The sequence below is a fragment of the Chanodichthys erythropterus genome, chromosome 3 (assembly GCF_024489055.1).
Source record: "Chanodichthys erythropterus isolate Z2021 chromosome 3, ASM2448905v1, whole genome shotgun sequence".
In the NCBI taxonomy this organism is placed as follows: domain Eukaryota; kingdom Metazoa; phylum Chordata; class Actinopteri; order Cypriniformes; family Xenocyprididae; genus Chanodichthys; species Chanodichthys erythropterus.
The window spans coordinates 37186498-37208023 of record NC_090223.1 but is presented as its reverse complement, the minus strand read 5'-3'; the positions used below and the strand labels follow the sequence as shown (position 1 = coordinate 37208023).

Genomic DNA, 21526 nt, shown 5'->3' with positions numbered 1-21526 from the left:
TAAGTTATGATATACCACCCCTGGCACGCCATCGGGACTGTGGTCATCGTGGTCCCGAGGGGTGTGGCCCCCGCTGCGGTAGGCGTCCCTTATTTTTCTGTATTGAAGGTGGCAACCCTAGTTTTGTGTGTGTTTCTGACCATGGTGGGTTTTTATTTGTGATCTTTTGTTGTTGTGAATTACAAATTTCCTTTTCACGTAAAATATTAATAACATTCTCAGGGTGTGTCACATCAACATTGTTTGTGTGTTCAGATGTCACACTTAAAATGGAATATTTTTTCATATTACATTATATTGTTCATCTATTTGTTCTTCGCTATACACTTAAAAATAAAGGTTCTTTATTGGCATTAATGGTTCCATAAAGAAACTTTAACATCTCTGAAACCTTTTCAAAGCACAACAGGTTCTTTATAGTGGGAAAAAGTTCTTCACTCTAACAGGAAAAAAGATGGTTCTATGACATCTACGAAAACTCTCTTTTGGAACCTTTATGAGTTCTGAGTGTTGAGCTGCATCTTCTGCAAAATTACAGCTAAACTTGCTACGTTTATGACTGTAAATTTGATAGACAAACTAATATTCAAGTACTCAAAATGATTTCTATTTTAAATTCATGCATAAAACTTGATACAATAATGAATAAGTAATTAAGTGCACTGATTAATAATATATGTGTCAAATACTCTAATTTGTGGCATGATTGAACTTAATACAGGAAAGTAAGAGATAAATGTTTCGATGACTTTTAAGTCTGATAAAATAAGGGGAAACATATGACTTTCTGCCATGCATGAAAACTAGCCATATGTTACATATTGGCTCACCAAAGAACAGCTTCCTCTTTTTCAACAGCGCCTCCCATTCTGACACTCAAGGTTGCTATCATCCTTACTGCAGTGTTGTTCAGCACTGATGTCATTGGTGGACCACCGCTTCATTGGTAAATGTGACTACAGCACAGGGGGTAACCGCTGTCTCCACGTGTCTCCTTTGATGCTGGAAGCATGTGCCTCCATTCACAGGTGGATTTGAGAAGATTAAACTGCAAATTAAAATCAGATTAACAAGAATCTGCAGCAACACATTTAGAGCACAAGCCTTTGAGGAGATTTCAAGCACTTTCATTTGAAGAAACAAGCTGTGTTTGCTTCCTAAAGAACAAAATAAGCTGACAGGAAATTAATTATTTGCAAAAAAAATGCAAGTCTAGTGCAAACTGACTAGAATAAAGTTCACATCAGTGAGCAGAATGCTGAAAAGTGTAGCTGAACACAAGCAAGTTCTGCAGGTTTAGTACAGGAGTGTATCGGGTATTTTTAGTGAGGATGGTTTCTTAAAACAGCTTATCATTTAGAAAGAACATCATCTAAATAGTCAATGTGATGTAAATGTAGAACACGACTGAAACACAAATTGAACAAAATAATACTGACACTTTTTCTCCTGATGTACTTTTGTTGAGAGGGATAGTGCCATGCAAAACTTGTAATTAAGGATACACCAATGTATCGGGCAATTATTGATGTTGGCCGATAAAAACAATTATTTTCACTATCAGCCATTGAAAATGTGTCATACTGCAATTCATACTGTGTGTAAAGAAAATTTCTCTTGTGTTGGATTTAGGGCTGTCAAAGTTAACGGGTTAATAATGCATTAACAGTTTAAAAAACAGTGACTTTAAAGGTGTCAACATTATGCTCAGTTTAGTTTTGTTCATGCATTTTATTTTGTATTTTTTCAGTTCCTGTGTTCCTTTCTTTGATTTTCCTGCCACTCATCTTTTACCACGGACACTTTTTTTAGTCTACTTTGTATCCTGCAGATAATATGCAGATGTGCTCCATAGAGACCAAAATGAAGAGATGCTAATGACTATGAGATTGTAGATATGGATGATGGAGATCATGAAGATGTCAACTCTAACTCTGACTCTATTTCAAATAAAATATAGTTTTAAACAAAAAGCTTAACATCTCCTTGTACTCTGTATAATGAGGATTTAAATTTCATCTTTCCTTGCTCAAAAGTACTTCCTCAAATATGCTTCACAGTTTTTTCAGCTTGTTAACTAGTTCTTCTTTTAACATCAGAGCTATATTCTCTGAATGCATTCTGCTAATTCAGTATGATTTCTAATGCTCAACTTCATCTCAATTTCCAAGTATTGTATAGGAGCATATTCATGGTTTAAAGTTAAAGAGTTTCACATTTGTTGCAGAGATCATTCAAGGGGTTTCACATGCAGTAGTGCCATTTCCCTTTATGTTACAGATTTTAAATTAACATACACAGCAACACATTGTGTGGGCATGCATTATGCATTTCCCCCTTAATGAAGAAACATGTATTTTACCACTATAATGCACTCTAAAAAATGCTGGGTTAAAAACAACCCAAGTTGGGTTAAAAATGGACAAATCCAGCGATTGGGTTGTTTTGACCCAGCTGTTGGATTGAATAAAAATCACTTTATTGATCACTTAAAATGAACCCAAAATAGGTTGGAAAATAACATTTATTAATATGTTTAATTAATAATAATTAAATAATAAACATTTATTAAATTGCTTATTAATATATGTTCATCTTTTGATTATTATTGTTGCCTCTAGTAATTATGGGTCTGATTTTTAATTTCCAACATATTTTGCGCTCATTTTAAGCCAGCCATATAGTCATTTTTAAACAATAGTTGAGTTAAGTAAAACTACCCAGCACATTGGGCAAACATTTAACCCAATCACTGGGTTTGTCCATATGTAACCCAACTTGGGTTGTTTTTAACCCAGCATTTTTTAGAGTGTGGTGTAGTTACAGCATCTAGCAAACCAGACCAGGGGTGTCCATCCCGCTCCCAAAGAGTTACTGTCCCATAGACGTCACTTCCAGCCCTGCTCCAACACCCCTGCCTGTTATTTTCACATAAACCTGAATGCCACAGTTTGAAGTGGCTACACCTGCAACAAACAATTCCTGACCTCCAGATAGAAACTGTGAAGGTCTCACCAATATTATCAATAAAAAAATAAAACATAATAGAATACAAATAAAAACGTTTTATTTTGGTATGTGGTATGTCTTATTTATGGGCACAGTCTTATAATAGACTGATGGGCAGATCATTCTTACCACAAAGTGTTAGTTCCAGTTCTTATTAAAGCACCATCAGCTTTTCTCTTGAGACAGGAAGTAACATCTTCAATTCATAGGCACTTTGAAACAACGCAAGGACTGCAATGCCAAGAACTTATCTTCACATTTTTATATTGGGTAAATTTTCAATTCTTGCACTTTTTTATTACAGATTAAAATATTATATTGATATTACACTTTATTTTACTGTACGTGTACTTAAAGTGTATTTACCCAAGAAAGTATTGGTAACATAAGGTAACTTCATGGGTTTAAGTTTAGGGGTAGGTTTAGGGTTAGTACCTAGTTTATTAATTACCCATTTGTTGTAATTGCTATAGTAAGTACATAGTTTGTACATGCGGAACAGGACTGTAAAAGATATATAGTCATAGTGTAATATTTCTTACTTAATAAAACATTATTAAACATAAATCTATTTAAAGATTATGAACTGTATAAGTTTTTTATAGTTGTTCCATCATCTCTCAGAATTTTACTGAGCTTTCATTTGTTTTTTTAACTGAACTCAAACTCATGGCTAATATCAAAATGATAAACATAGATTATCTTTATGTTTGAGTTGACATGATTTTGAAAAGACATTCAACAACAAGTTAGCTGCTCTAAATATATTTTAGCTGCTTCATGAAAATTACCTGTTCAATAAACTAAAATGAAGGGGCACTAACAGAAATATATTTATATAGCTTCATGCACCTGTAAATATCTGCATTCAGGTGTGAGAAGCCATATAAATATATTTCTGTTAGTGCCCCTTTATTTTAGTTTATTGAACAGGTAATTTTCATAATCATCTAGACATCAGGATTTATACTAAAAGGGATCGAAACTATGACGCAGACCTATGCCTCACCACAGACCCACCGCTCATTCCTGCCGCAGTCAGAGTCACAGCGTTGGCCTTTCACACTGTTGACGCCCAGGGCTGCGTTTCCCAGAAGCATTGTAAGCTTATTGGTTTTTACAGTCTGCTTTGGTTTAAGAAGCTTTTGGGAAACACAGCCCAGGTCTATCTACATTCTAACAAATTCAACTATGGGTGCGTCTCAATCAGCTTCTTAGATGGTGATTTATGATATGAATCATGTGTACATGAATTCAGGCACTGGTAAGGACAGCAAGGACTCTGGCTCTCTACACATTGGGACACTGATCACTTGATTTCCGTCTACATGACAATATCATCATTGTACAACATCACTGTTGGTATTTATGGACAACAGCAAAACTGATATCTTTCTGCCATTACTTTTAAAGTTATTTAATGTACATAATCATAAAGACTATATTTTATGTATACGTGCAACATTCCAGCCTTGAATCAATTATAAATGTTAGCTAGATTATGTTCGTTACCATTCTAGCAAAGTATGTTTATGCTGAAACATAATTAAATAATGGTATTATAAAAAAAAAACAAAAAAAAAACAAAAAAACATAGCTTATATCTCATGATTTGTTTCACACTTTTGGCAAGTCCCTGGTTTTCATGGTGCATCGTGGGACTTTTTAGGGAGCAAACGTCTCAGTGCACTGGTAGGATTTTTCAATTGAGACAGCCCTTAAAATGGCCGACTCTCTGATCAGTGTCCTGTCTACTGAACTAGCTGATTGAAATGCACCCATTAACCGATCTTAGTCCGTTTTGTCATTTAACATTAACGTTTTATCAAAGATTTTTTCTTTTGCTTTTGGAGCAACTGCAAACACAAAACATTATATTTGCTATCATCTCCCATTCACTGCTACAGAAGTTGGCCCAACTATGACAACTTTCACTTCTGAAAACCCCAGAAATGTGAAAAAGGTCTGAACAGATCAAACCAATCCGCTTGTTAAGTATGACGTCACACATCAGCTTTTATGGTGTTGCAACATTTAGAGAGCTGCAGGGATCAATATATTCACAGATGCCTCATTAGCATATACATAAGCAGTCCGCCATATTGGAATGGTCAAAGCCGAGAGAACGGTTGACTGTGTATCTGCAACTGTATAGTTATACACATGTATATCTGTCTGAAATAGACTTCAGCAGATGATTTTCATAGGATTTAGTTTATCATTAATGTTATATAAGACAAGGTGGAAGCTAACATGACATTAAAAAGTGACCATAGTTTAAAAACCTGTAATATTGAGTTAATACATATAAAAACAAACCAACACATTTTCACCTGAGAAATGTTATCCCATTTCTTTGGGAATTTAAATTTCTGTGGTTTTAAAAAGAGGCTGTGCAGTACATGAAACCTCACTGATTTTTACTGTGAGTGACGACAGCATCTGAAATGAAATGTTGACCATTCCAAGATGGCAGACACAGTGAATCTGCATATACTTTTTTATGGCAAGGATGATGTATTTTTGTAGGCCAAACCTCAAAAAAAGAAGTTAGTGTTTAGCACTTCTGGCTTCATCATTCTGAATTCAATAGATTTTTAAAAATGTTTTTTTTGGTTAAATGCCTTAAATAAGGCCTGTGGTTAAAACAAGCTCAAGATATTTTCAGGTTGTACTCTATCAAATAAAAAACCTTGTGATTTTCTTTAAAGATTTTTCTTTTCTTGAAAAAGACATTGCTAACAAGTGGCTAACTGGGACTACAGAGGTTGTTTGCGACATTAAGTGTCTTCAGCCGAACAGAAACTCATGTCACTAGTTGACTTTCACAGCTTCGTTGTGTTTATAATCACACTCTTACAAGCTATTATAACTCCAAATTTCAGGGAAAATATGTTTTTACATAAAGACTGAAATAATTGTCAGAAGCTTAATGATTATGATGATAAAGTAAATAATATCTTGTTGTAAGTCTACAATGTTTTTAAATGTCTGTTTTTTATCTCAACAGCCAGTGCTCTGATTTCTGCAGCTGGTAAGTAACAGACTGTTAGTCACTCTTTTAAAACTCACATCTTATTGTAGTTACATGAGATGACTGGTGGTTTTTGCTAGTTTGCATGTTTAACATGTTGTAAGATGTGAGTTGATTCATAATATAGATATTTTATTTTTTAGGTGGATATAGTATCAGGCTGGTGAATGGTAGCAATGACTGCTCTGGGAGAGTTGAGATCCATCATAATGGTCAGTGGGGAACAGTGTGTGATGATTCCTGGGACATGAATGATACTGCTGTGGTGTGCAGACAGTTGGGATGTGGAGGAGCTGTTAGTGCAAAGTCCCAGGCTTATTTTGGCCAGGGAAGTGGTCAGATCTGGTTGGATGATGTGAGATGTCCAGGAAGTGAATTAACCCTCACACAGTGCCCAAAAAATCCTATTGGAAGCCATAACTGTGGTCACGGTGAAGATGCAGGTGTCGTCTGCTCACAGGGTAAAAGTATACATGTTTCCCCAGATGGCATTGTATATTTGCTGTTTTGCTTGTGATGAAAGAGTACCAAAGAAATTAAAACAACACAAACCTACAATGTTTGGCCCCAAATAATAATATCAAATAAAAAACAAGAGAAAGAAAAGGGGCTCTGCACATTAGGTGCTTGGCTCCAAACATTGTCAAACATTTACAATAAACTTACAACATAGTTTTTAATCACATTGTACTTACATTTTTAAGACAAGCTACCAGGCATACGATTGGTCGGTGGATCTGATTCCTGCTGTGGAAGAGTGGAGATCCATCATAATGGTCAGTGGGGAACCGTGTGTGATGATAGCTGGGACATGAATGATACTGCTGTGGTGTGCAGACAGTTACAGTGTGGATCAGCCATCAGTGCACCTCAAAGTGCTGCCTTTGGTCAAGGCAGTGGATCGATCTGGCTGGATGATGTCGGATGCTCAGGAGGTGAAGGAAAACTCACACAATGTTCACACAGTGGACTAGGAAAACATGACTGTAATCATGGTGAAGATGCTGGTGTTGTTTGTTCAGGTAAATCTTTTGCATCCTGACATTATGGGAGAAATGAGCAATAGAAATACATTAAGCTTCATGTATTTCATCACATCTTAACAAGTAATTTTAAATAGATGCATATTTCTTTACTTTAGCAGGTGACCTGCAGAAGCCCACTCTTTCCCTGATCTCCACACATGCAGTTGTTTCTCCTGGAGAAAACATTCAGTTCAGATGCACAACACCTAAATCAAGATGCAATGCTGATGCTGAATTCCACCTCTTCATAAATGGATCATCTATATTATCCTCCCAGAAACATGTATCTAGTGTGACTTTCAACCTTGTTAATGTAGGCGTCTCACATCAGGGCAGCTACAGCTGTAATTACTCCTACAAAAACAGCATTATAAAGTCACCTTGGAGTGACACTGTTAAAATCACTGTGGGTGAGTGTTTGATCTCAGCTCATTATCTACATCATATCAATACATTTGTTAAATTAGTTTGATTAGATGAAAGTGAATTCATTCTGTATTGATGTCTTATGTTTTGTTTGTGCTGCTGAGGTTTGTGCAGGTCTTGAAGACATTTTTATTTGTTTAAAGCTGTTTGAATTTAATGCTTGAGGCTCTGTAATATAAATGTATTCTTGTTTTCTAGTGCACTTGCAGCAGCCCAACATTCCCCGCATTGCTCCTGATGGACAGTTTGATGTTGGGCCTCAGGGGTCAGTGATCACCAGGGGTCACAGTTTCACTATCATCTGTTCCACTGAATCTCAGTATCCTGGAGGCTCCTTCCACCTGTTTAGAAAAGCAAATATCGCCAAGAGTCAGTCAGCTTTCAATCTCTCTGCCTCCTTCTTCTTTCCTCATGCAGATTTTTCACACGAGGGAAACTACAGCTGTGTTTATGAAGTCATTTTGTCCTCACGCTCCTTCCGTTCACCTGCCTCTGAACTGCTGGTCATCACTATCACAGGTACTGATGTCTTTTTTGTGTTTGTGCTGCTGATTTGCAAAATAGCTGTGGAATAAATATTGATCCCGACAAGATGCTTTTCTTGAGGTAATTTTTACTTAAAACTGTTTGAATTTAAAGGGGTCATATGATGTTTTTTTTTTTTTTATGTTTTTCTTTTCTTTTAGTGTGTAATGATCTGTTTGTGCATCTATACAATCTGCAAAGTTATAAAGCTCAGTCTCCCACAAAGGGATTTATTTAATCTAACAGAAAACACCCTGCCTACAACTCGATCAAACTCCAGATATTACTTCCGCAAACGTCTGTCACAATGTGAAATGATACAATAATGTAATTACATACAAAGACGCAAAAAAACCAAACAAAAAAAAAAAACAAACAAACAAAAAAAAAAACACGAGAAATAACGTGGTTCCTAAGCAATACAACCCAAAAGTTTTAATCAAGTACAGCACACTTTACTTGATTAATTGGCAGCTGCACACCTAAATAAATTAGAAATATATGCCTCAGTACGTTTTTTAAACTGTATTTTATGTCACTTCAGGACATAAAGTTGTTACAGTGAAGAAGACCAATTAAATTATTATAACATCGTATCTGTAAGGATTGGGTCAACAAAGTGAGGATCCATCTGCAGCTTTTATTAAAGTCAAGTTCACAGACAAAATAACAGCAAAGATTAGCTAGTGGCAGAAACAGTAACAGGCAGAGATCAGTGTAGGCAGCAAACAAACACAATCCAGGAACAGGCAAGGGTCAAGGCAGGCAGCAGAGAATCAGAAATGAGTAACAGTCCAAGATCAAACACAAGAATCCAGGGGAAATGCTCAGAAATGTCAGACGGCGCTAAACAAGACTTTGCATGGAGGTGTGGGTGCAAGTGTCTTTTATGTGTGAGTGAGTGATAGTATAATGGGTAGCAGGTGCAGGGTGATCAATCCAAGGTATGAGGGTAGATGGGAAATGGAGTCCAAATGATGTGTGTAGTCCAGATTGGAGTGCCCTCTGGTGGCACTGACAGGCACTCTCACTGGTGATCGTGACAGTATCTGATTGGTAAGAAAGTTACAAAATAAAAACTTAACACTGTGAAACTGTGAAGTCGTGCTTACAAAACTGGTTCTGGTCTATTTTCTTGATCATCCACATTTTCAGAATCTTACTTGCGCTCAAACTGATACATTAATACTGACGACATTATTAACTGTGTGTTTACAATTGTATAGAAGCCTTGCGATTATATCAAGGGGCATTACATTTCCAACACATGCTTGAGGTGTTTAGTCAATCATAATGTGGGGCTTTGTAGAAATCAGTGCGTTTCAGACATAATAAATGTATTGCAATGCTGAGCAGTATGTGAAAAATGTGTTTTGAGTATTAAAGCATGTTGAGCTATTTTATTACACCCAAAACAAAATAATCAACTTTTAAAATAGCAGCATATGACCTTTTTAATGCTTGAAGCTCTGTAATATAAATGTATTCATGTATACTTTTTGTTTAATGAAGTTTACATGTATACATTTTGATCCTGAGAGGATGCAGCTCTTGAATACATTTTAATTTATTTTTTAAAACTGTCCGTATTTAATGCTTGAGGCTCTGTAATATAAATGTGTTTTTGTTTTCTAGTGCACTTGCAGCAGCCCAGCATTCCCCGCATTGCTCCTGATGGACAGTTTGATGTTGGGCCTCAGGGGTCAGTGATCACCAGGGGTCACAGTTTCACTATCATCTGTTCCACTCAATCCCAGTATACTGGAGGCTCCTTCCACCTGTTTAGAGAAGCCAATATCACCAGAAATCAGTCAGCTTTCAATCTCTCTGCCTCCTTCTTCTTTACTGAGGCAGATTATTCACACGAGGGAAACTACAGCTGTGTTTATGAAGTCATTTTGTCCTCACGCTCCTTCCGTTCACCTGCCTCTGAACTGCTGGTCATCACTATCACAGGTATTGATGTGTAAGAGTCTAAAACAAGCTGGACTGATAATAATGAAAGTTTAACTCAAAACCGTGTGTCTGTCTCAGCCTCCCTGCTTCCTGTCATTGGTGCTGCGGTGTCAGCTGTGCTGCTCTTATTGTCTGTCCTCATAATCATCCTCCTGGTCAAGAGAAGACAAAAACAAAAGAATAAGGAAACTCAATTGAAGTGCTCTTTTAAAAAACGTAATATAGCATTTCATGAAAACTATAGGATGTCTTTATTAACAAATTCCTTTAATAATTATGTCCCTTCATCTCTATGCAATGTCTCTAGGAGGATCAGCTAATACATATGCAGGTGGATCCCAAGATAACAAAAATGAAGATGATGATGAGGCTGATTATGAAAATGTAGAACTTGATGAAAACATGGATCACAATGATTCTGAACAGGACTATATTAATATAGACTCTGATCATTCTGAAAAGGACTATATCAGTGTGAATGAGGATGACTCTGAAGAGGACTATGTCAATGTGGATGAGGATGACTCTGAAGAGGACTATGTCAATGTGGATGAGGATGACTCTGAAGAGGACTATGTCAATGCAGATGTTACAGAGAATAAAAGTGTGGTACACAAATCTGATGATAATATTTATGAAAGCTGTTGTGAGTGAATCCAAAATACTGTAATTAATGAGGCTCCAAACAGATGGTTTTAATGAAAAAAGACCTTTATGGTGTGATGAACAGAGAGACAACAGATGAATAAATCTCGCAAACTATATTTTTATTAATAAGATTGTTTTTTAATTCAAACATTAGCAAAAACTTGCAACACTTTTAATGGTAACCTTAAAATAAGTTTAAAATAAGAATATAAAAGGAGATACATTATTTTGGGTATAGACAAACAATTTAATGGCATATGAGTCAAATATTGGAAAATGAACAAACTCAACAGGGTGTTGTTTAATACTACTAGTATTAGAAATATATAAAGTGCTCTTAAAGTCTTTTTCAACCTGTGCGCCACACCCCCAGTGGGTCATGGAGGTACTGCAGGGGAACTGTAAATGATGATTTAAAATAATTTTTGAAGGATAAAATTTTAATGTTGAAATTTAAAGATTGTGATATACTGCTAAAGAAAGTGAATAAAACTGCTTTTAAAGAAAAAAAAATCTTGTGTGTCTTGAAAGTAAGGGCTAGTTTAGGTTGTGAACCTACACTAAAAGAAACCATTAAATGTAAATAACATAATACAAACTTTTATTGTCTATTATGCTTTTGTAAGAATATTGTCATGAATATTCATGCCAGCTTGAACCAGTGGAAATATTTCAGGAACTGATTTTACACCTGTTTACTGTGTGACGCACGCATTCAAATTTCTCTTAACTTCTCAAAAATTTGATTTCCAGAATCAGTGACGGTCACGCTAAAAAAACGAAATTGGTGAAGTGAAGACCCTTAGCTCTGAAAAGTATGCATGATGATATGGGTCACATGGAGTGGTGTGTAGAGTGAACCTTAGACCTTGTTCGCAAATGTTTTTATTGGTCTAAGATGTCAGCCGAAGTGGAAAGCAAGATCAAAACCTGTCACCGCTGTGTATGGCGCAAGTCTTTACCTGAAAAATCTGGCCACTTAAACTTGTATGCATGGATTTCATCTCAGTGAAGCCAGGTTCAAACCATATCAAAGACATTATGGTCGTTACCAACTAATTCACTAAGTATGCAGTGGCTGTCCCCACCCCAAACCAAAAGGATCTAGGTACTTATGGGGCCACTTCTTTGTCCACTACGGCATCCCTGAGAAAATCCATAGTGATAAAGGGCCCGACTTTAAGTCCCGGATCATAAGAGAATTGTGCAAGCTCATTGGCATCTAGAAAGTATGAACAACGCCCTATCATCTGAGTGGGAACCCCATTGAGTGTTTCAATAGGACTCTCTGTAGCTAACCTGTAGCTCTCTCTAACTTGGGCCTCAAGTTGTTGACATACTGGGGGTGTGAGCCTGCTGATGACTGACTGGTAAGCCAGTGGCTAAGTCGACAGACAGTCTTGGTTGTCGTCCAAACATCAACTCGTAAGGGGTAAAAGAGGTCACTTAATTTTTAGTACAATTATAGGTGTGTAGTACAAACGGTTTGACATGATCTTGCCATTTACTCTTCTTCTGATTCTCGAGGGTTCCTAGCATGTTAGCATGTTCCTAGCATGAGGGTTCCTAGCATGTTCTGCTCACTCCCTGTCTGGCAGCACATTTCATCCTTTCAATGGTGAAACTGTAACAAAGTCAAGGCACACACACAAATGCACTTACGACAAAACCTGTTGTTATCCACAGCACCAATAAAGATGAACAGACAGTGCAAGGTAGAAATGGTGAGTGAAAATTCTGTAGCAAAACAAAATACAACTAATTTTTGAAAATAACTTACCTGATCCTGAAGATAACTTACCTTTGGCCTGTTGCACAAAGCCAGTTTTAGTTTCTACCCAGGTAAGTTCACAGTCCATTTTAAATGAGCCTTGTCCCAGAGAAAACGTCTGCGCTTCTGGATCATGTTTAGATATGGCTTCTTTTTTGACCTGTAGATTTTTAGCCGGCGACGGCGAATGGCACGGTGGATTGTGTTCACCGACAAGTATTCCTGAGCCCATGTTGTGATTTCCATTACAGTAGCATTCCTGTATGTGATGCAGTGTCATCTAAGGGCCCGAAGATCACAGGCATCCAGTATGGTTTTCCGGCCTTGACCCTTACGTAGTGATGGGACATTTGAACCGAGGCGTCGGAGCTTGTGTCGAGCATAAATGGGCGTGCCAGATGAAGCGTCGATTCGAGGCTTGTGTTGGGAATGTAGAAATCACGTGACCGATGACAAACGAGGCCTCGGTTTGTGTGGAATACGTCATCGGTTCGGTTTGAGTGTCGCTTCCAGATAAAGGGGGTTTGAAACACACGCCACCTTGTGGGTGTTTCAGGAGTAGTATAACCAATAGTAGTAGAGTGTCGGAGAGTCAGAGAGAGTTGTGTCATTGCTGTTATTGTATTATTAGAGCTATATTATTACATTATATTAGGTTATATTAGGTTTGTATGGTATAATTTATGAATAATTAATTATCTGTGTGTGTGTGTGTCTGAGCCAGTTGTCTCTGCACAAGTAAAGTCAGACAGAGAAGATACATATTTTATTTTATACTCAGGCAATGGACAAATGTCTATTCAGGTCATAGGCTCAGGATTAATTTTGTCTGCTATTTCTTTGCACAGTAGCTAGGTGTCACTAGTGAGCAATGCTGAATGAAGCTTCGGGTAATGAACCTTTTGGTGAAGCAATGGGTTGCGAAGCCTCAGTGCTTCATGAAGCTTCATTTGCCCATCACTACCCTTACGAGATTGTTCCAGATTCTCTGAATCTTTGGATGATATTATGCACTGTAGATGATGATAACTTCAAACTCTTTGCAATTTTTCTCTGAGAAACTCCTTTCTGATATTGCTCCACTATTTTTCTCCGCAGCATTGGGGGAATTGGTGATGCTCTGCCCATCTTGACTTCTGAGAGACACTGCCACTCTGAGAGGCTCTTTTTATACCCAATCATGTTGCCAACTGACCAAATAAGTTGTTCCTTATATGTACATTTAACTTTTCCGGCCTCTTATTGCTACCTGTCCCAACTTTTTTGGAATGTGTAGCTCTCATGAAATCCAAAATGAGCCAGTATTTGGCATGACATTTCAAAATGTCTCACTTTCAACATTTGATATATTATCTGTATTCTATTGTGAATAAAATATAAGTTTATGAGATTTGTAAATTATTGCATTCCTTTTTTATTCACAATTTGTACAGTGTCCCAACTTTTTTGGAATCGGGTTTGTACAATTTAAAATTCCACTAGTTATGAATTCATAAATGTATTTTTAAATTATGTATTTATTGAGTGTTTTATGTTGTTTTTAGTAAATCCCTTTTTAATTTGAACCATTTATTGATGCATTAATATTTCATTTATAAATTATTTTCATAATTTCAATAAAAACAACTTTTTTTGGCCATTAAAAATAAAATAATGAATTACTTTGCAATTTAATCTATTTATTTTTAGATTAATTATTTTTGTAAACAAATGGACTAATGCACATTTTTATTGTAGGCCTACAATTAGTTATGCTTTATTACTATTTCTGTGACACTTGTGGTCCTCCATATTTTTTCCCCTGAAATGTTATAAGTACATAATATATATATATTATAACAAATGCCTGCAGAGAGCGCCAAAAGCCTTGATGTGTTCAAATATACAGATTAGCTTGTTTTGGTTAATTTAGAAGAAATCTACTGATGCAAACAGAAGGAGGGTAGTAGGCGTAATTAAAACAAACACCATCTAAATGTGTAGGGTTAGGGTTAAGTTCCCTTTCGTGGGAACTATCGACGCTACGTCAATGACGTGATGGGAACCCTCTGCATTTTGTGTTCGTGAAGCACCTCTGTATCCAACCAATGAGAAGATGTGACGTCAGAGGCGGGTGACGTCACAGACCAGGAAACTATAAAGCATACCCAGAAACAGAGAACGCCAGCTTCTGTTGTCTTCAGCAAGCGCTATCTGTATCTTGTCTGTCTTATTTACTGTTGTTTGTCCCTGCACATTGCATACACTCATCTCTTCGTCTGAGGACAAGAGTTTCACAGTCACAAAATAAGACAAATATATATATATATAAATGGCGGAAAAGCAGCAAAACTTTACTAAGTGTGTTCCTCCCTGTCCGCGCTTCATTACGGACGGGGATACACACGATATGTGTGTAAAATGCCTGGGAGTTGAGCACGCACAGGCAGCTCTCGAGGGAGCTGTCTGTGTGCACTGCGAACGGCTCACTCTCAGAGTGCTGCGTTCACGCCGGGCGCTCTTTGAGGAGGGCGCCGCAGCGAGTGTTCCCCGCGGGTCTGGTCCCGCTGCTGCTGAGGCACAGCGAAGGCTGCACTCGTGGGGTTCACAAATGGATTTAGCAGAGGGGGGAGAGACGGGTCCTGCCCTATCGCTCCCCTTACCTGCTGAACCCAGTGTCTCTCCTCTGGTGGCGGAAGCACGCGCTGCGGTTTCTTCCCCCCGGAGAGAGACACCGGCACTCAACATGTCTTCCTCCGAGGAGGTTGATGTGGAGGGTGCCGAAGAAGGAGATGAGGGACCGCCATCCTCATCTCCAGCGCACGAGGAGCTTTTGGAGGTAGTGACCAGGGCAGTTGAAAAGTTAAACATAGACTGGCCCGTAGAAAAAAGGGAAAATCAACCTAAAAGCAAGCTTGATGAAAGATTTCTTCCAACGCGGTCACTACCCCAGCGCCGGGGTCTGCCGTTCTTTCCCGACCTCCACACCGAGGTGTCGAGGTCGTGGAAGAAACCAGTTCAATACCGTGTTTACAGCCCCCAAACATCATTATACAGTAACATCATGGGGCTGAAACACCACGGCTATGGGGCGATGCCTCGGGTGGAAGAGACGCTCGCGAGCTATCTCTCTCCCGAGTCTGCATCGTCCCTTAAGACCCCGACGTTGCCCACTAAGCCATTAAAAACAACCTCCAGCTTAGTGGGCAAGGCTTATTCGGCGGCAGGTCAAGCGGCGGCATGCCTGCATACTATGTCTATCTTGCAGGCATACCAAGCCGACCTGCTGGGGGAAATAGATGAGAGTGGGGAAGCATCATTTGAAGCCATTCAGGAACTTAGAAAGGCAACAGATCTAGCTCTCCGGGCCACCAAGGAGACGGCCAAATCAATCGGCCGCTCTATGGCAGCCCTGGTGGCCACGGAGAGGCATCTATGGCTTAATTTATCCGACATCAAAGAGAAGGATAAAAACGTCCTGATGGACGCGCCGCTGTCTCCTGCTGGCCTGTTCGGCGACGCAGTGACATCTGTCGTCGACAGGTTTCAGGAGACACGCAAACAGTCAGCGGCGTTCCAAAAGCTTCTCCCCCGTCGCTCTCATCCCCCCGAGACTGCTGGGCGGGAGCAGTCTCGGCCGATAGCCAGCTCCTCGGTGCACAGGGCGCAGCAGAAAGCCAGTGTGGCCACCCGGGCTCCCCCGCAGAAAGCTTGGGGACCGGGGCGGTCAGCACAGGCGAAGCCTTCCGGGGGTAGGACGGATCTGAGGACCGTCATTATCTCCCGGAAGGCTTCGAAGAAAAGGTCCTGACGCCAATCATTTGGGACCTTTGAGGGCAGTCCCCTCCGGGGTAATTCAATTATCATCTCGGGCGCCCATTTTACCCCGGTGCCCTCAGGGGGCCGTCCTGCCAACCCTGCCACCCAGCGTGCGTCAGGGCGCAGCGGTCTCCACCGATCCTCCGAGGGGGATCGGTCAGCGCTCGATTCGTTTGTCTGCCGGTGCGCCGCGCCAGATGAACGAGCCAAGTGCTCAAAAAACACCAGAGACCAGTCTCGAGAGACTGGTTCCCTTAGTAGAATATATGGAAGAATGGAAACGTCTCCCGAACATTTCGAAATGGGTGCTGCTCATGATACAACAGGGTTACAGAATTCAGTTCGGTTCTCGACCGCCCAAGTTCAATGGGGTTCTCCACACAGTGGTAGCCCCAGAGCAGTCTCTGGTGATGGAACAAGAAGTTACGACGCTTTTGCAAAAAGGAGCTATAGAGAGGGTTCCTCCTCCCAGCAAAATGTCAGGCTTTTACAGCCGCTACTTCATTGTTCCAAAGAAGGATGGAGGGTTGCGTCCGATCATAGATTTAAGTGTGTTAAATCGATCTGTAAAAAAGTTGAAGTTCAAAATGCTCACACTCAAACAGATTATCCCACAGATCAGGTCCGAGGACTGGTTTGTGGCAATAGATCTGAAAGACGCCTATTTCCATGTATCCATCCATCCTTCTCACAGGAAGTTCCTCAGGTTCGCTTTCAGGGGCGAAGCTTACCAATACAGGGTCCTTCCTTTCGGCCTATCTCTATCACCCCGCACGTTCACGAAGTGCGTGGATGCAGCGCTGGCTCCGCTGAGACTCCAGGGCATCCGCGTACTGAACTATATCGACGATTGGTTGATACTAGCTCAAACAGAGCGACTAGCAGTTCAACATCGAGATGTTGTTCTGTCACACATAAAGAAGCTTGGGTTGAGACTCAATGCCAAAAAGAGTGTGCTGGTCCCGAGTCAGGTTGCGAATTATCTAGGTGTAATCTGGGATTCCACCACGATGCAGGCGCAATTGACTCCTGCTCGTGTGAATGCCATTCTCGGGGCCGTGAATGGGGTGAAGTTAGGCCAGTCACTCACTGTAAAACAGTTTCAGAGACTGCTGGGTCTGATGGCAGCTGCGTCCAACGTTATTACTATTGGCCTTCTGCACATGAGACCCTTACAGTGGTGGCTCAGGACCAAGGGGTTTTCCCCGAGGGGAAATCCTTTTCGCATGATCAAAGTCACGCGGCGATGCCTTCGTGCTCTGGTCATGTGGAAAAAGCCTTGGTTCCTGTCCCAAGGACCCGTGATGGGAACTCCTCGTCGTCGCGTAATGCTAACGACAGATGCTTCCCTCACGGGCTGGGGGGCGATCATGAGTGGTCGCTCAGCTCAGGGTCTCTGGGAGGACCACCAGCTCTCCTGGCACATAAATCGGCTGGAGATGATGGCGGTGTTTCTAGCTCTAAAACACTTCCTCCCAGACCTGAGGGGAAACCATGTGTTGGTCCGCACGGACAACACTACGGTGGTCTCATATATCAACCACCAGGGGGGCTTGCGGTCTCGCCTGCTATGCAATTTGGTCAGCCGCATCCTCCTGTGGGCCCAGGGAAAACTCCTTTCACTGAAAGCGGCATATATTCCCGGGCGGTTGAATGTGGGAGCAGACGCCCTGTCGAGGCAGGGCGCGAGGCCGGGGAATGGAAACTCCACACCGAGGTGGTGGAGTTGATATGGAAAGTCTACGGACGAGCTCAAGTCGATCTATTTGCCACAGAGGAGTCAACTCAGTGCCCTCTGTGGTACTCTCTGGAGCACCCAGCACCCCTAGGGCTGGATGCTATGCTACAGACGTGGCCGAGGCTACGTCTGTACGCATTCCCCCCCAGTCTCGTTGCTCCCGGGAGTTCTGGACAAGGTTCGCCAGGAAAGGGCCGACATAATACTGGTGGCTCCTTACTGGCCGACAAGAATATGGTTTGCGGACTTAATATCTCTCCTTCACGGCTCTCCAATGGAGCTTCCTCTCAGACAGGACCTCCTGTCTCAAGCAGGCGGCACGATTCTCCATCCCCGCCCAGAAATGTGGAAGCTATGGGCCTGGCCTCTGAGGGGGCAAGGCTCATAGAATCTGGTCTCCCAACCGAGGTTGTGGAGACCATCCTTCAATCCAGAGCTCCCTCCACGAGGAAGCTGTATATGTACAAGTGGAAACTGTTCGCCACATGGTGTGGCCAGCGTAATATGGACCCCGTCCACTCTCCTATTAGCTGTGTGCTACAATTCCTTCAGGAAAAATTTTCAGAAGGCTTAACCCCTTCAACATTGAAGGTATATATTGCAGCCATCTCGGCTTATCATAACCCGGTAGGGGGCTCCTCGGTGGGTCGAGACCCCCTAGTCATACGCTTCCTCCGTGGTGCACTGAGGTTGAGGCCTGCGGTGCGCACAAAAACTCCGACCTGGGACTTATCTATTGTGCTCCAAGGGTTAGCTGAGGCTCCCTTCGAACCAATAGAAGAAGTGTCAGATAAATTTCTAACACTAAAAACAGTCTTTCTGTTGGCAATTTCTTCCTTGAAAAGGATTGGTGATTTGCAAGCACTGTCAGTTGCTCCATCATGCTTAGAATTTACGCCTGGTATGATCAAGGCTTTCTTACATACTAGACCGGGCTACGTGCCAAAGGTCCCCACTAGAGTCCCAGGTCCCATTGTACTGGAGGCTTTCTGTCCTCCACCATTTGAAAATCAGGATCAGGAAAAACGTAATCTGCTTTGCCCTGTGAGGGCGCTGGATGCCTACACCCACAGAGCTGCCCTGTGGAGAAAAACAGATCAATTATTTGTATGTTACGGGTCCCCTAGAAGAGGGGGCCCAGCATCCAAGCAGAGGATGAGCAAGTGGGTGGTCGAGGCCATCTCACTTGCATATAAAGCAGTGGGACAGCCATGTCCCTTAGCCGTTAGAGCTCATTCTACAAGAGGTATGGCCGCTTCTAAAGCTCTTCTGTCAGGAGTGTCTCTGGACGACATATGTGGTGCAGCTGGATGGTCATCCCAGCACACTTTCATCAGATTTTATAATCTTAATATAAGTTCTACTCCAGGTTCCTTGGTCTTGCAAGATAGCAGCCAGGCACTTGAAGATACGGCGTAGTTGGGACAGCGTTCCCATCACGTCATTGACGTAGCGTCGATAGTTCCCACGAAAGGGAACGTCTCGGGTTACGAGTGTAACCCCTGTTCCCTGAGTAAGGGAACGAGACGCTACGTCGCGTTGCCGTACCTCCTTCATACCTGGAGCGCTTTGCTTCAGACATATTCCAGAAGCTGGCGTTCTCTGTTTCTGGGTATGCTTTATAGTTTCCTGGTCCGTGACGTCACCCGCCTCTGACGTCACATCTTCTCATTGGTTGGATACAGAGGTGCTTCACGAACACAAAATGCAGAGGGTTCCCATCACGTCATTGACGTAGCGTCTCGTTCCCTTACTCAGGGAACAGGGGTTACACTCGTAACCAGAGACGTTTTCTTTCCATTAGAGTAAAAGACATGGAAGCAAAAATGGACCACAATCTTAAAATTGTCTGAAAGTATTCCAATAACACCAAAAGAATTAAATCGATTTATTGATTTGTGCAAAATAAAATTATTACTGAAACTATGTCCCTTTCCTCAGTGCAGTCATTTATTGTAAATATATAGCTACTTGAAAACATGAACATTGTGGCATAGTTTCCTTTGCTGTTGCCTTCTAAAGTGTGAACTGATTATTTTGTAGAAATCTGTGGAGTATAAAACAATTTCATGAGTGTGAGGGAATAAAAATAAATTGGTAAGCAAGTCAGAGTTGTCTTAAAATATTTATGGGTTTAATTATTTTTTATTTTTTTTAATAAATAATTATGAGAAGTGCCCTTTTGTCCCCTGCCCCCAAAAATGTCTGTGCACGTCCCTGGTTAATAACGCATCAACATTTAAAAAAAACAAAAAAACAAAAAAACAGTGATTCTAAAGCAGGGTCTGTTTGACCCTAAATCATTTGTAGTTCAGGTCTGTAATTTTTCCCTACAATAAACATTATTTATACAAACATTTTGTTTCTTTCATTAGAGTGTACTTATTTCTGAAAACAAATAGCAGTTGAATATAATAGTTTGGGTTCTGTTGTTAATTTGAACCTCTAATATGAGAGAGTTTCCTGTATATTTACAGCATTAGTTGGGAGATATATTTTTAGCAAACTATCAGTATCGGCAGAGAAATTTAGTATCTCTCCTTGTAATTATGTTCTCACAGAACTAATGACTCTGTGACTCTTCCTCAGTCATGAAGGACAGCAGAGATTCACATCACAGACCAGCAGCACTCTTGCTCCTGTTACATTGCTTAAGTAGAGAAGGAGAAATCTTTTTCTTTTTTTAAACCTACTCATCTCCACCCCCTGGATCTGGATCCAACTCCTCCCAGTTTATGTATCCCTTATACCCATCTCTGCCCCCTGGATTTCATGTGTTCTGCAGTGAGGGGCTACTGGGGTTAGGAGCTACTTTTAGCCTTAAGATGTTTTGTGAATACGGCCCCAGATCACTCTCTTAAAGGCCACCTGTCTTGACATCCTGATGAGAGCACGACACACTCATATTCTTGTCCAAATCTCATGGACCTTAGTGCAGTCTTAAATTGCTTCCACAGATTCTGTGAATATGTACATGCTACACACCGGATCAGGATATCATGACATTTTCAGATGGTCTGACACTGAAAGGGCACTTCGGAGTGAAAACAATCATGGCCGCTATATTGAAGGGTCGTTCCAAACTGAAGTGCTCAAAACTGGCCACTTCAAAGGGCCCTTCGGAATGAAGGATTTCGAAGGGTACAACTGATGGACACTTCGGGCCCCCATGATCCTTTGCACAGGGAAGTTGTTTGACGTCACAGAATGGATACAGGAGGCTTGGAGCTCGATTTTACCTATAAATGTATGTATAGTATTTGTAGTGACACAAATAGCCATTTTGTCACTTGAGGTGTTGTAGGGTGGTTTCTGATGCGTGAGATCGATAAATCGTCCTCCAAATACTGCTTTATCAAATGTATTCATCACACAGTTCATACAGGTCATTTTCTCTCATAGTTCCTCTGCCCAGTGCAAATGTTGTGCTTCCCTCTAATTACACACCTGCCCTTTCTTACTCTTTGCCTGCTTATATACTCATTAAGGCCAACACTCCACCCAGTGGTCAAAGAACAGAATTACAGACATAATGGCTCTTACACCCCAGCCCCTATTGTACATGGCAAATAGACATTACAATTCAATACAAATAC

General features: G+C 40.8%; 1 protein-coding gene across 3 annotated transcripts; it reads left to right on the top strand.

The window, feature by feature from the left end:
- The first annotated feature begins 3205 nt into the window (after positions 1-3205).
- LOC137017638 (uncharacterized) lies at positions 3206-11050 on the top strand. 3 transcript variants are annotated; one of them, XM_067382073.1, is made up of 9 exons: positions 3206-3279; positions 6020-6043; positions 6187-6504; positions 6748-7065; positions 7188-7478; positions 7693-8013; positions 9655-9975; positions 10054-10191; positions 10283-11050. In XM_067382073.1, the coding sequence occupies exons 1-9, from the start codon at positions 3246-3248 to the stop codon at positions 10627-10629; spliced, it is 2112 nt and encodes a 703-aa protein (XP_067238174.1). In that variant the 5' UTR covers positions 3206-3245; the 3' UTR covers positions 10630-11050. The 3 variants fall into 3 exon arrangements, with proteins under 3 accessions (XP_067238174.1, XP_067238173.1, XP_067238175.1); XM_067382072.1 differs by having other exon boundaries at positions 7185-7478; XM_067382074.1 differs by lacking the exon at positions 10054-10191 and having other exon boundaries at positions 7185-7478.
- The last annotated feature ends 10476 nt before the right edge of the window (positions 11051-21526 follow it).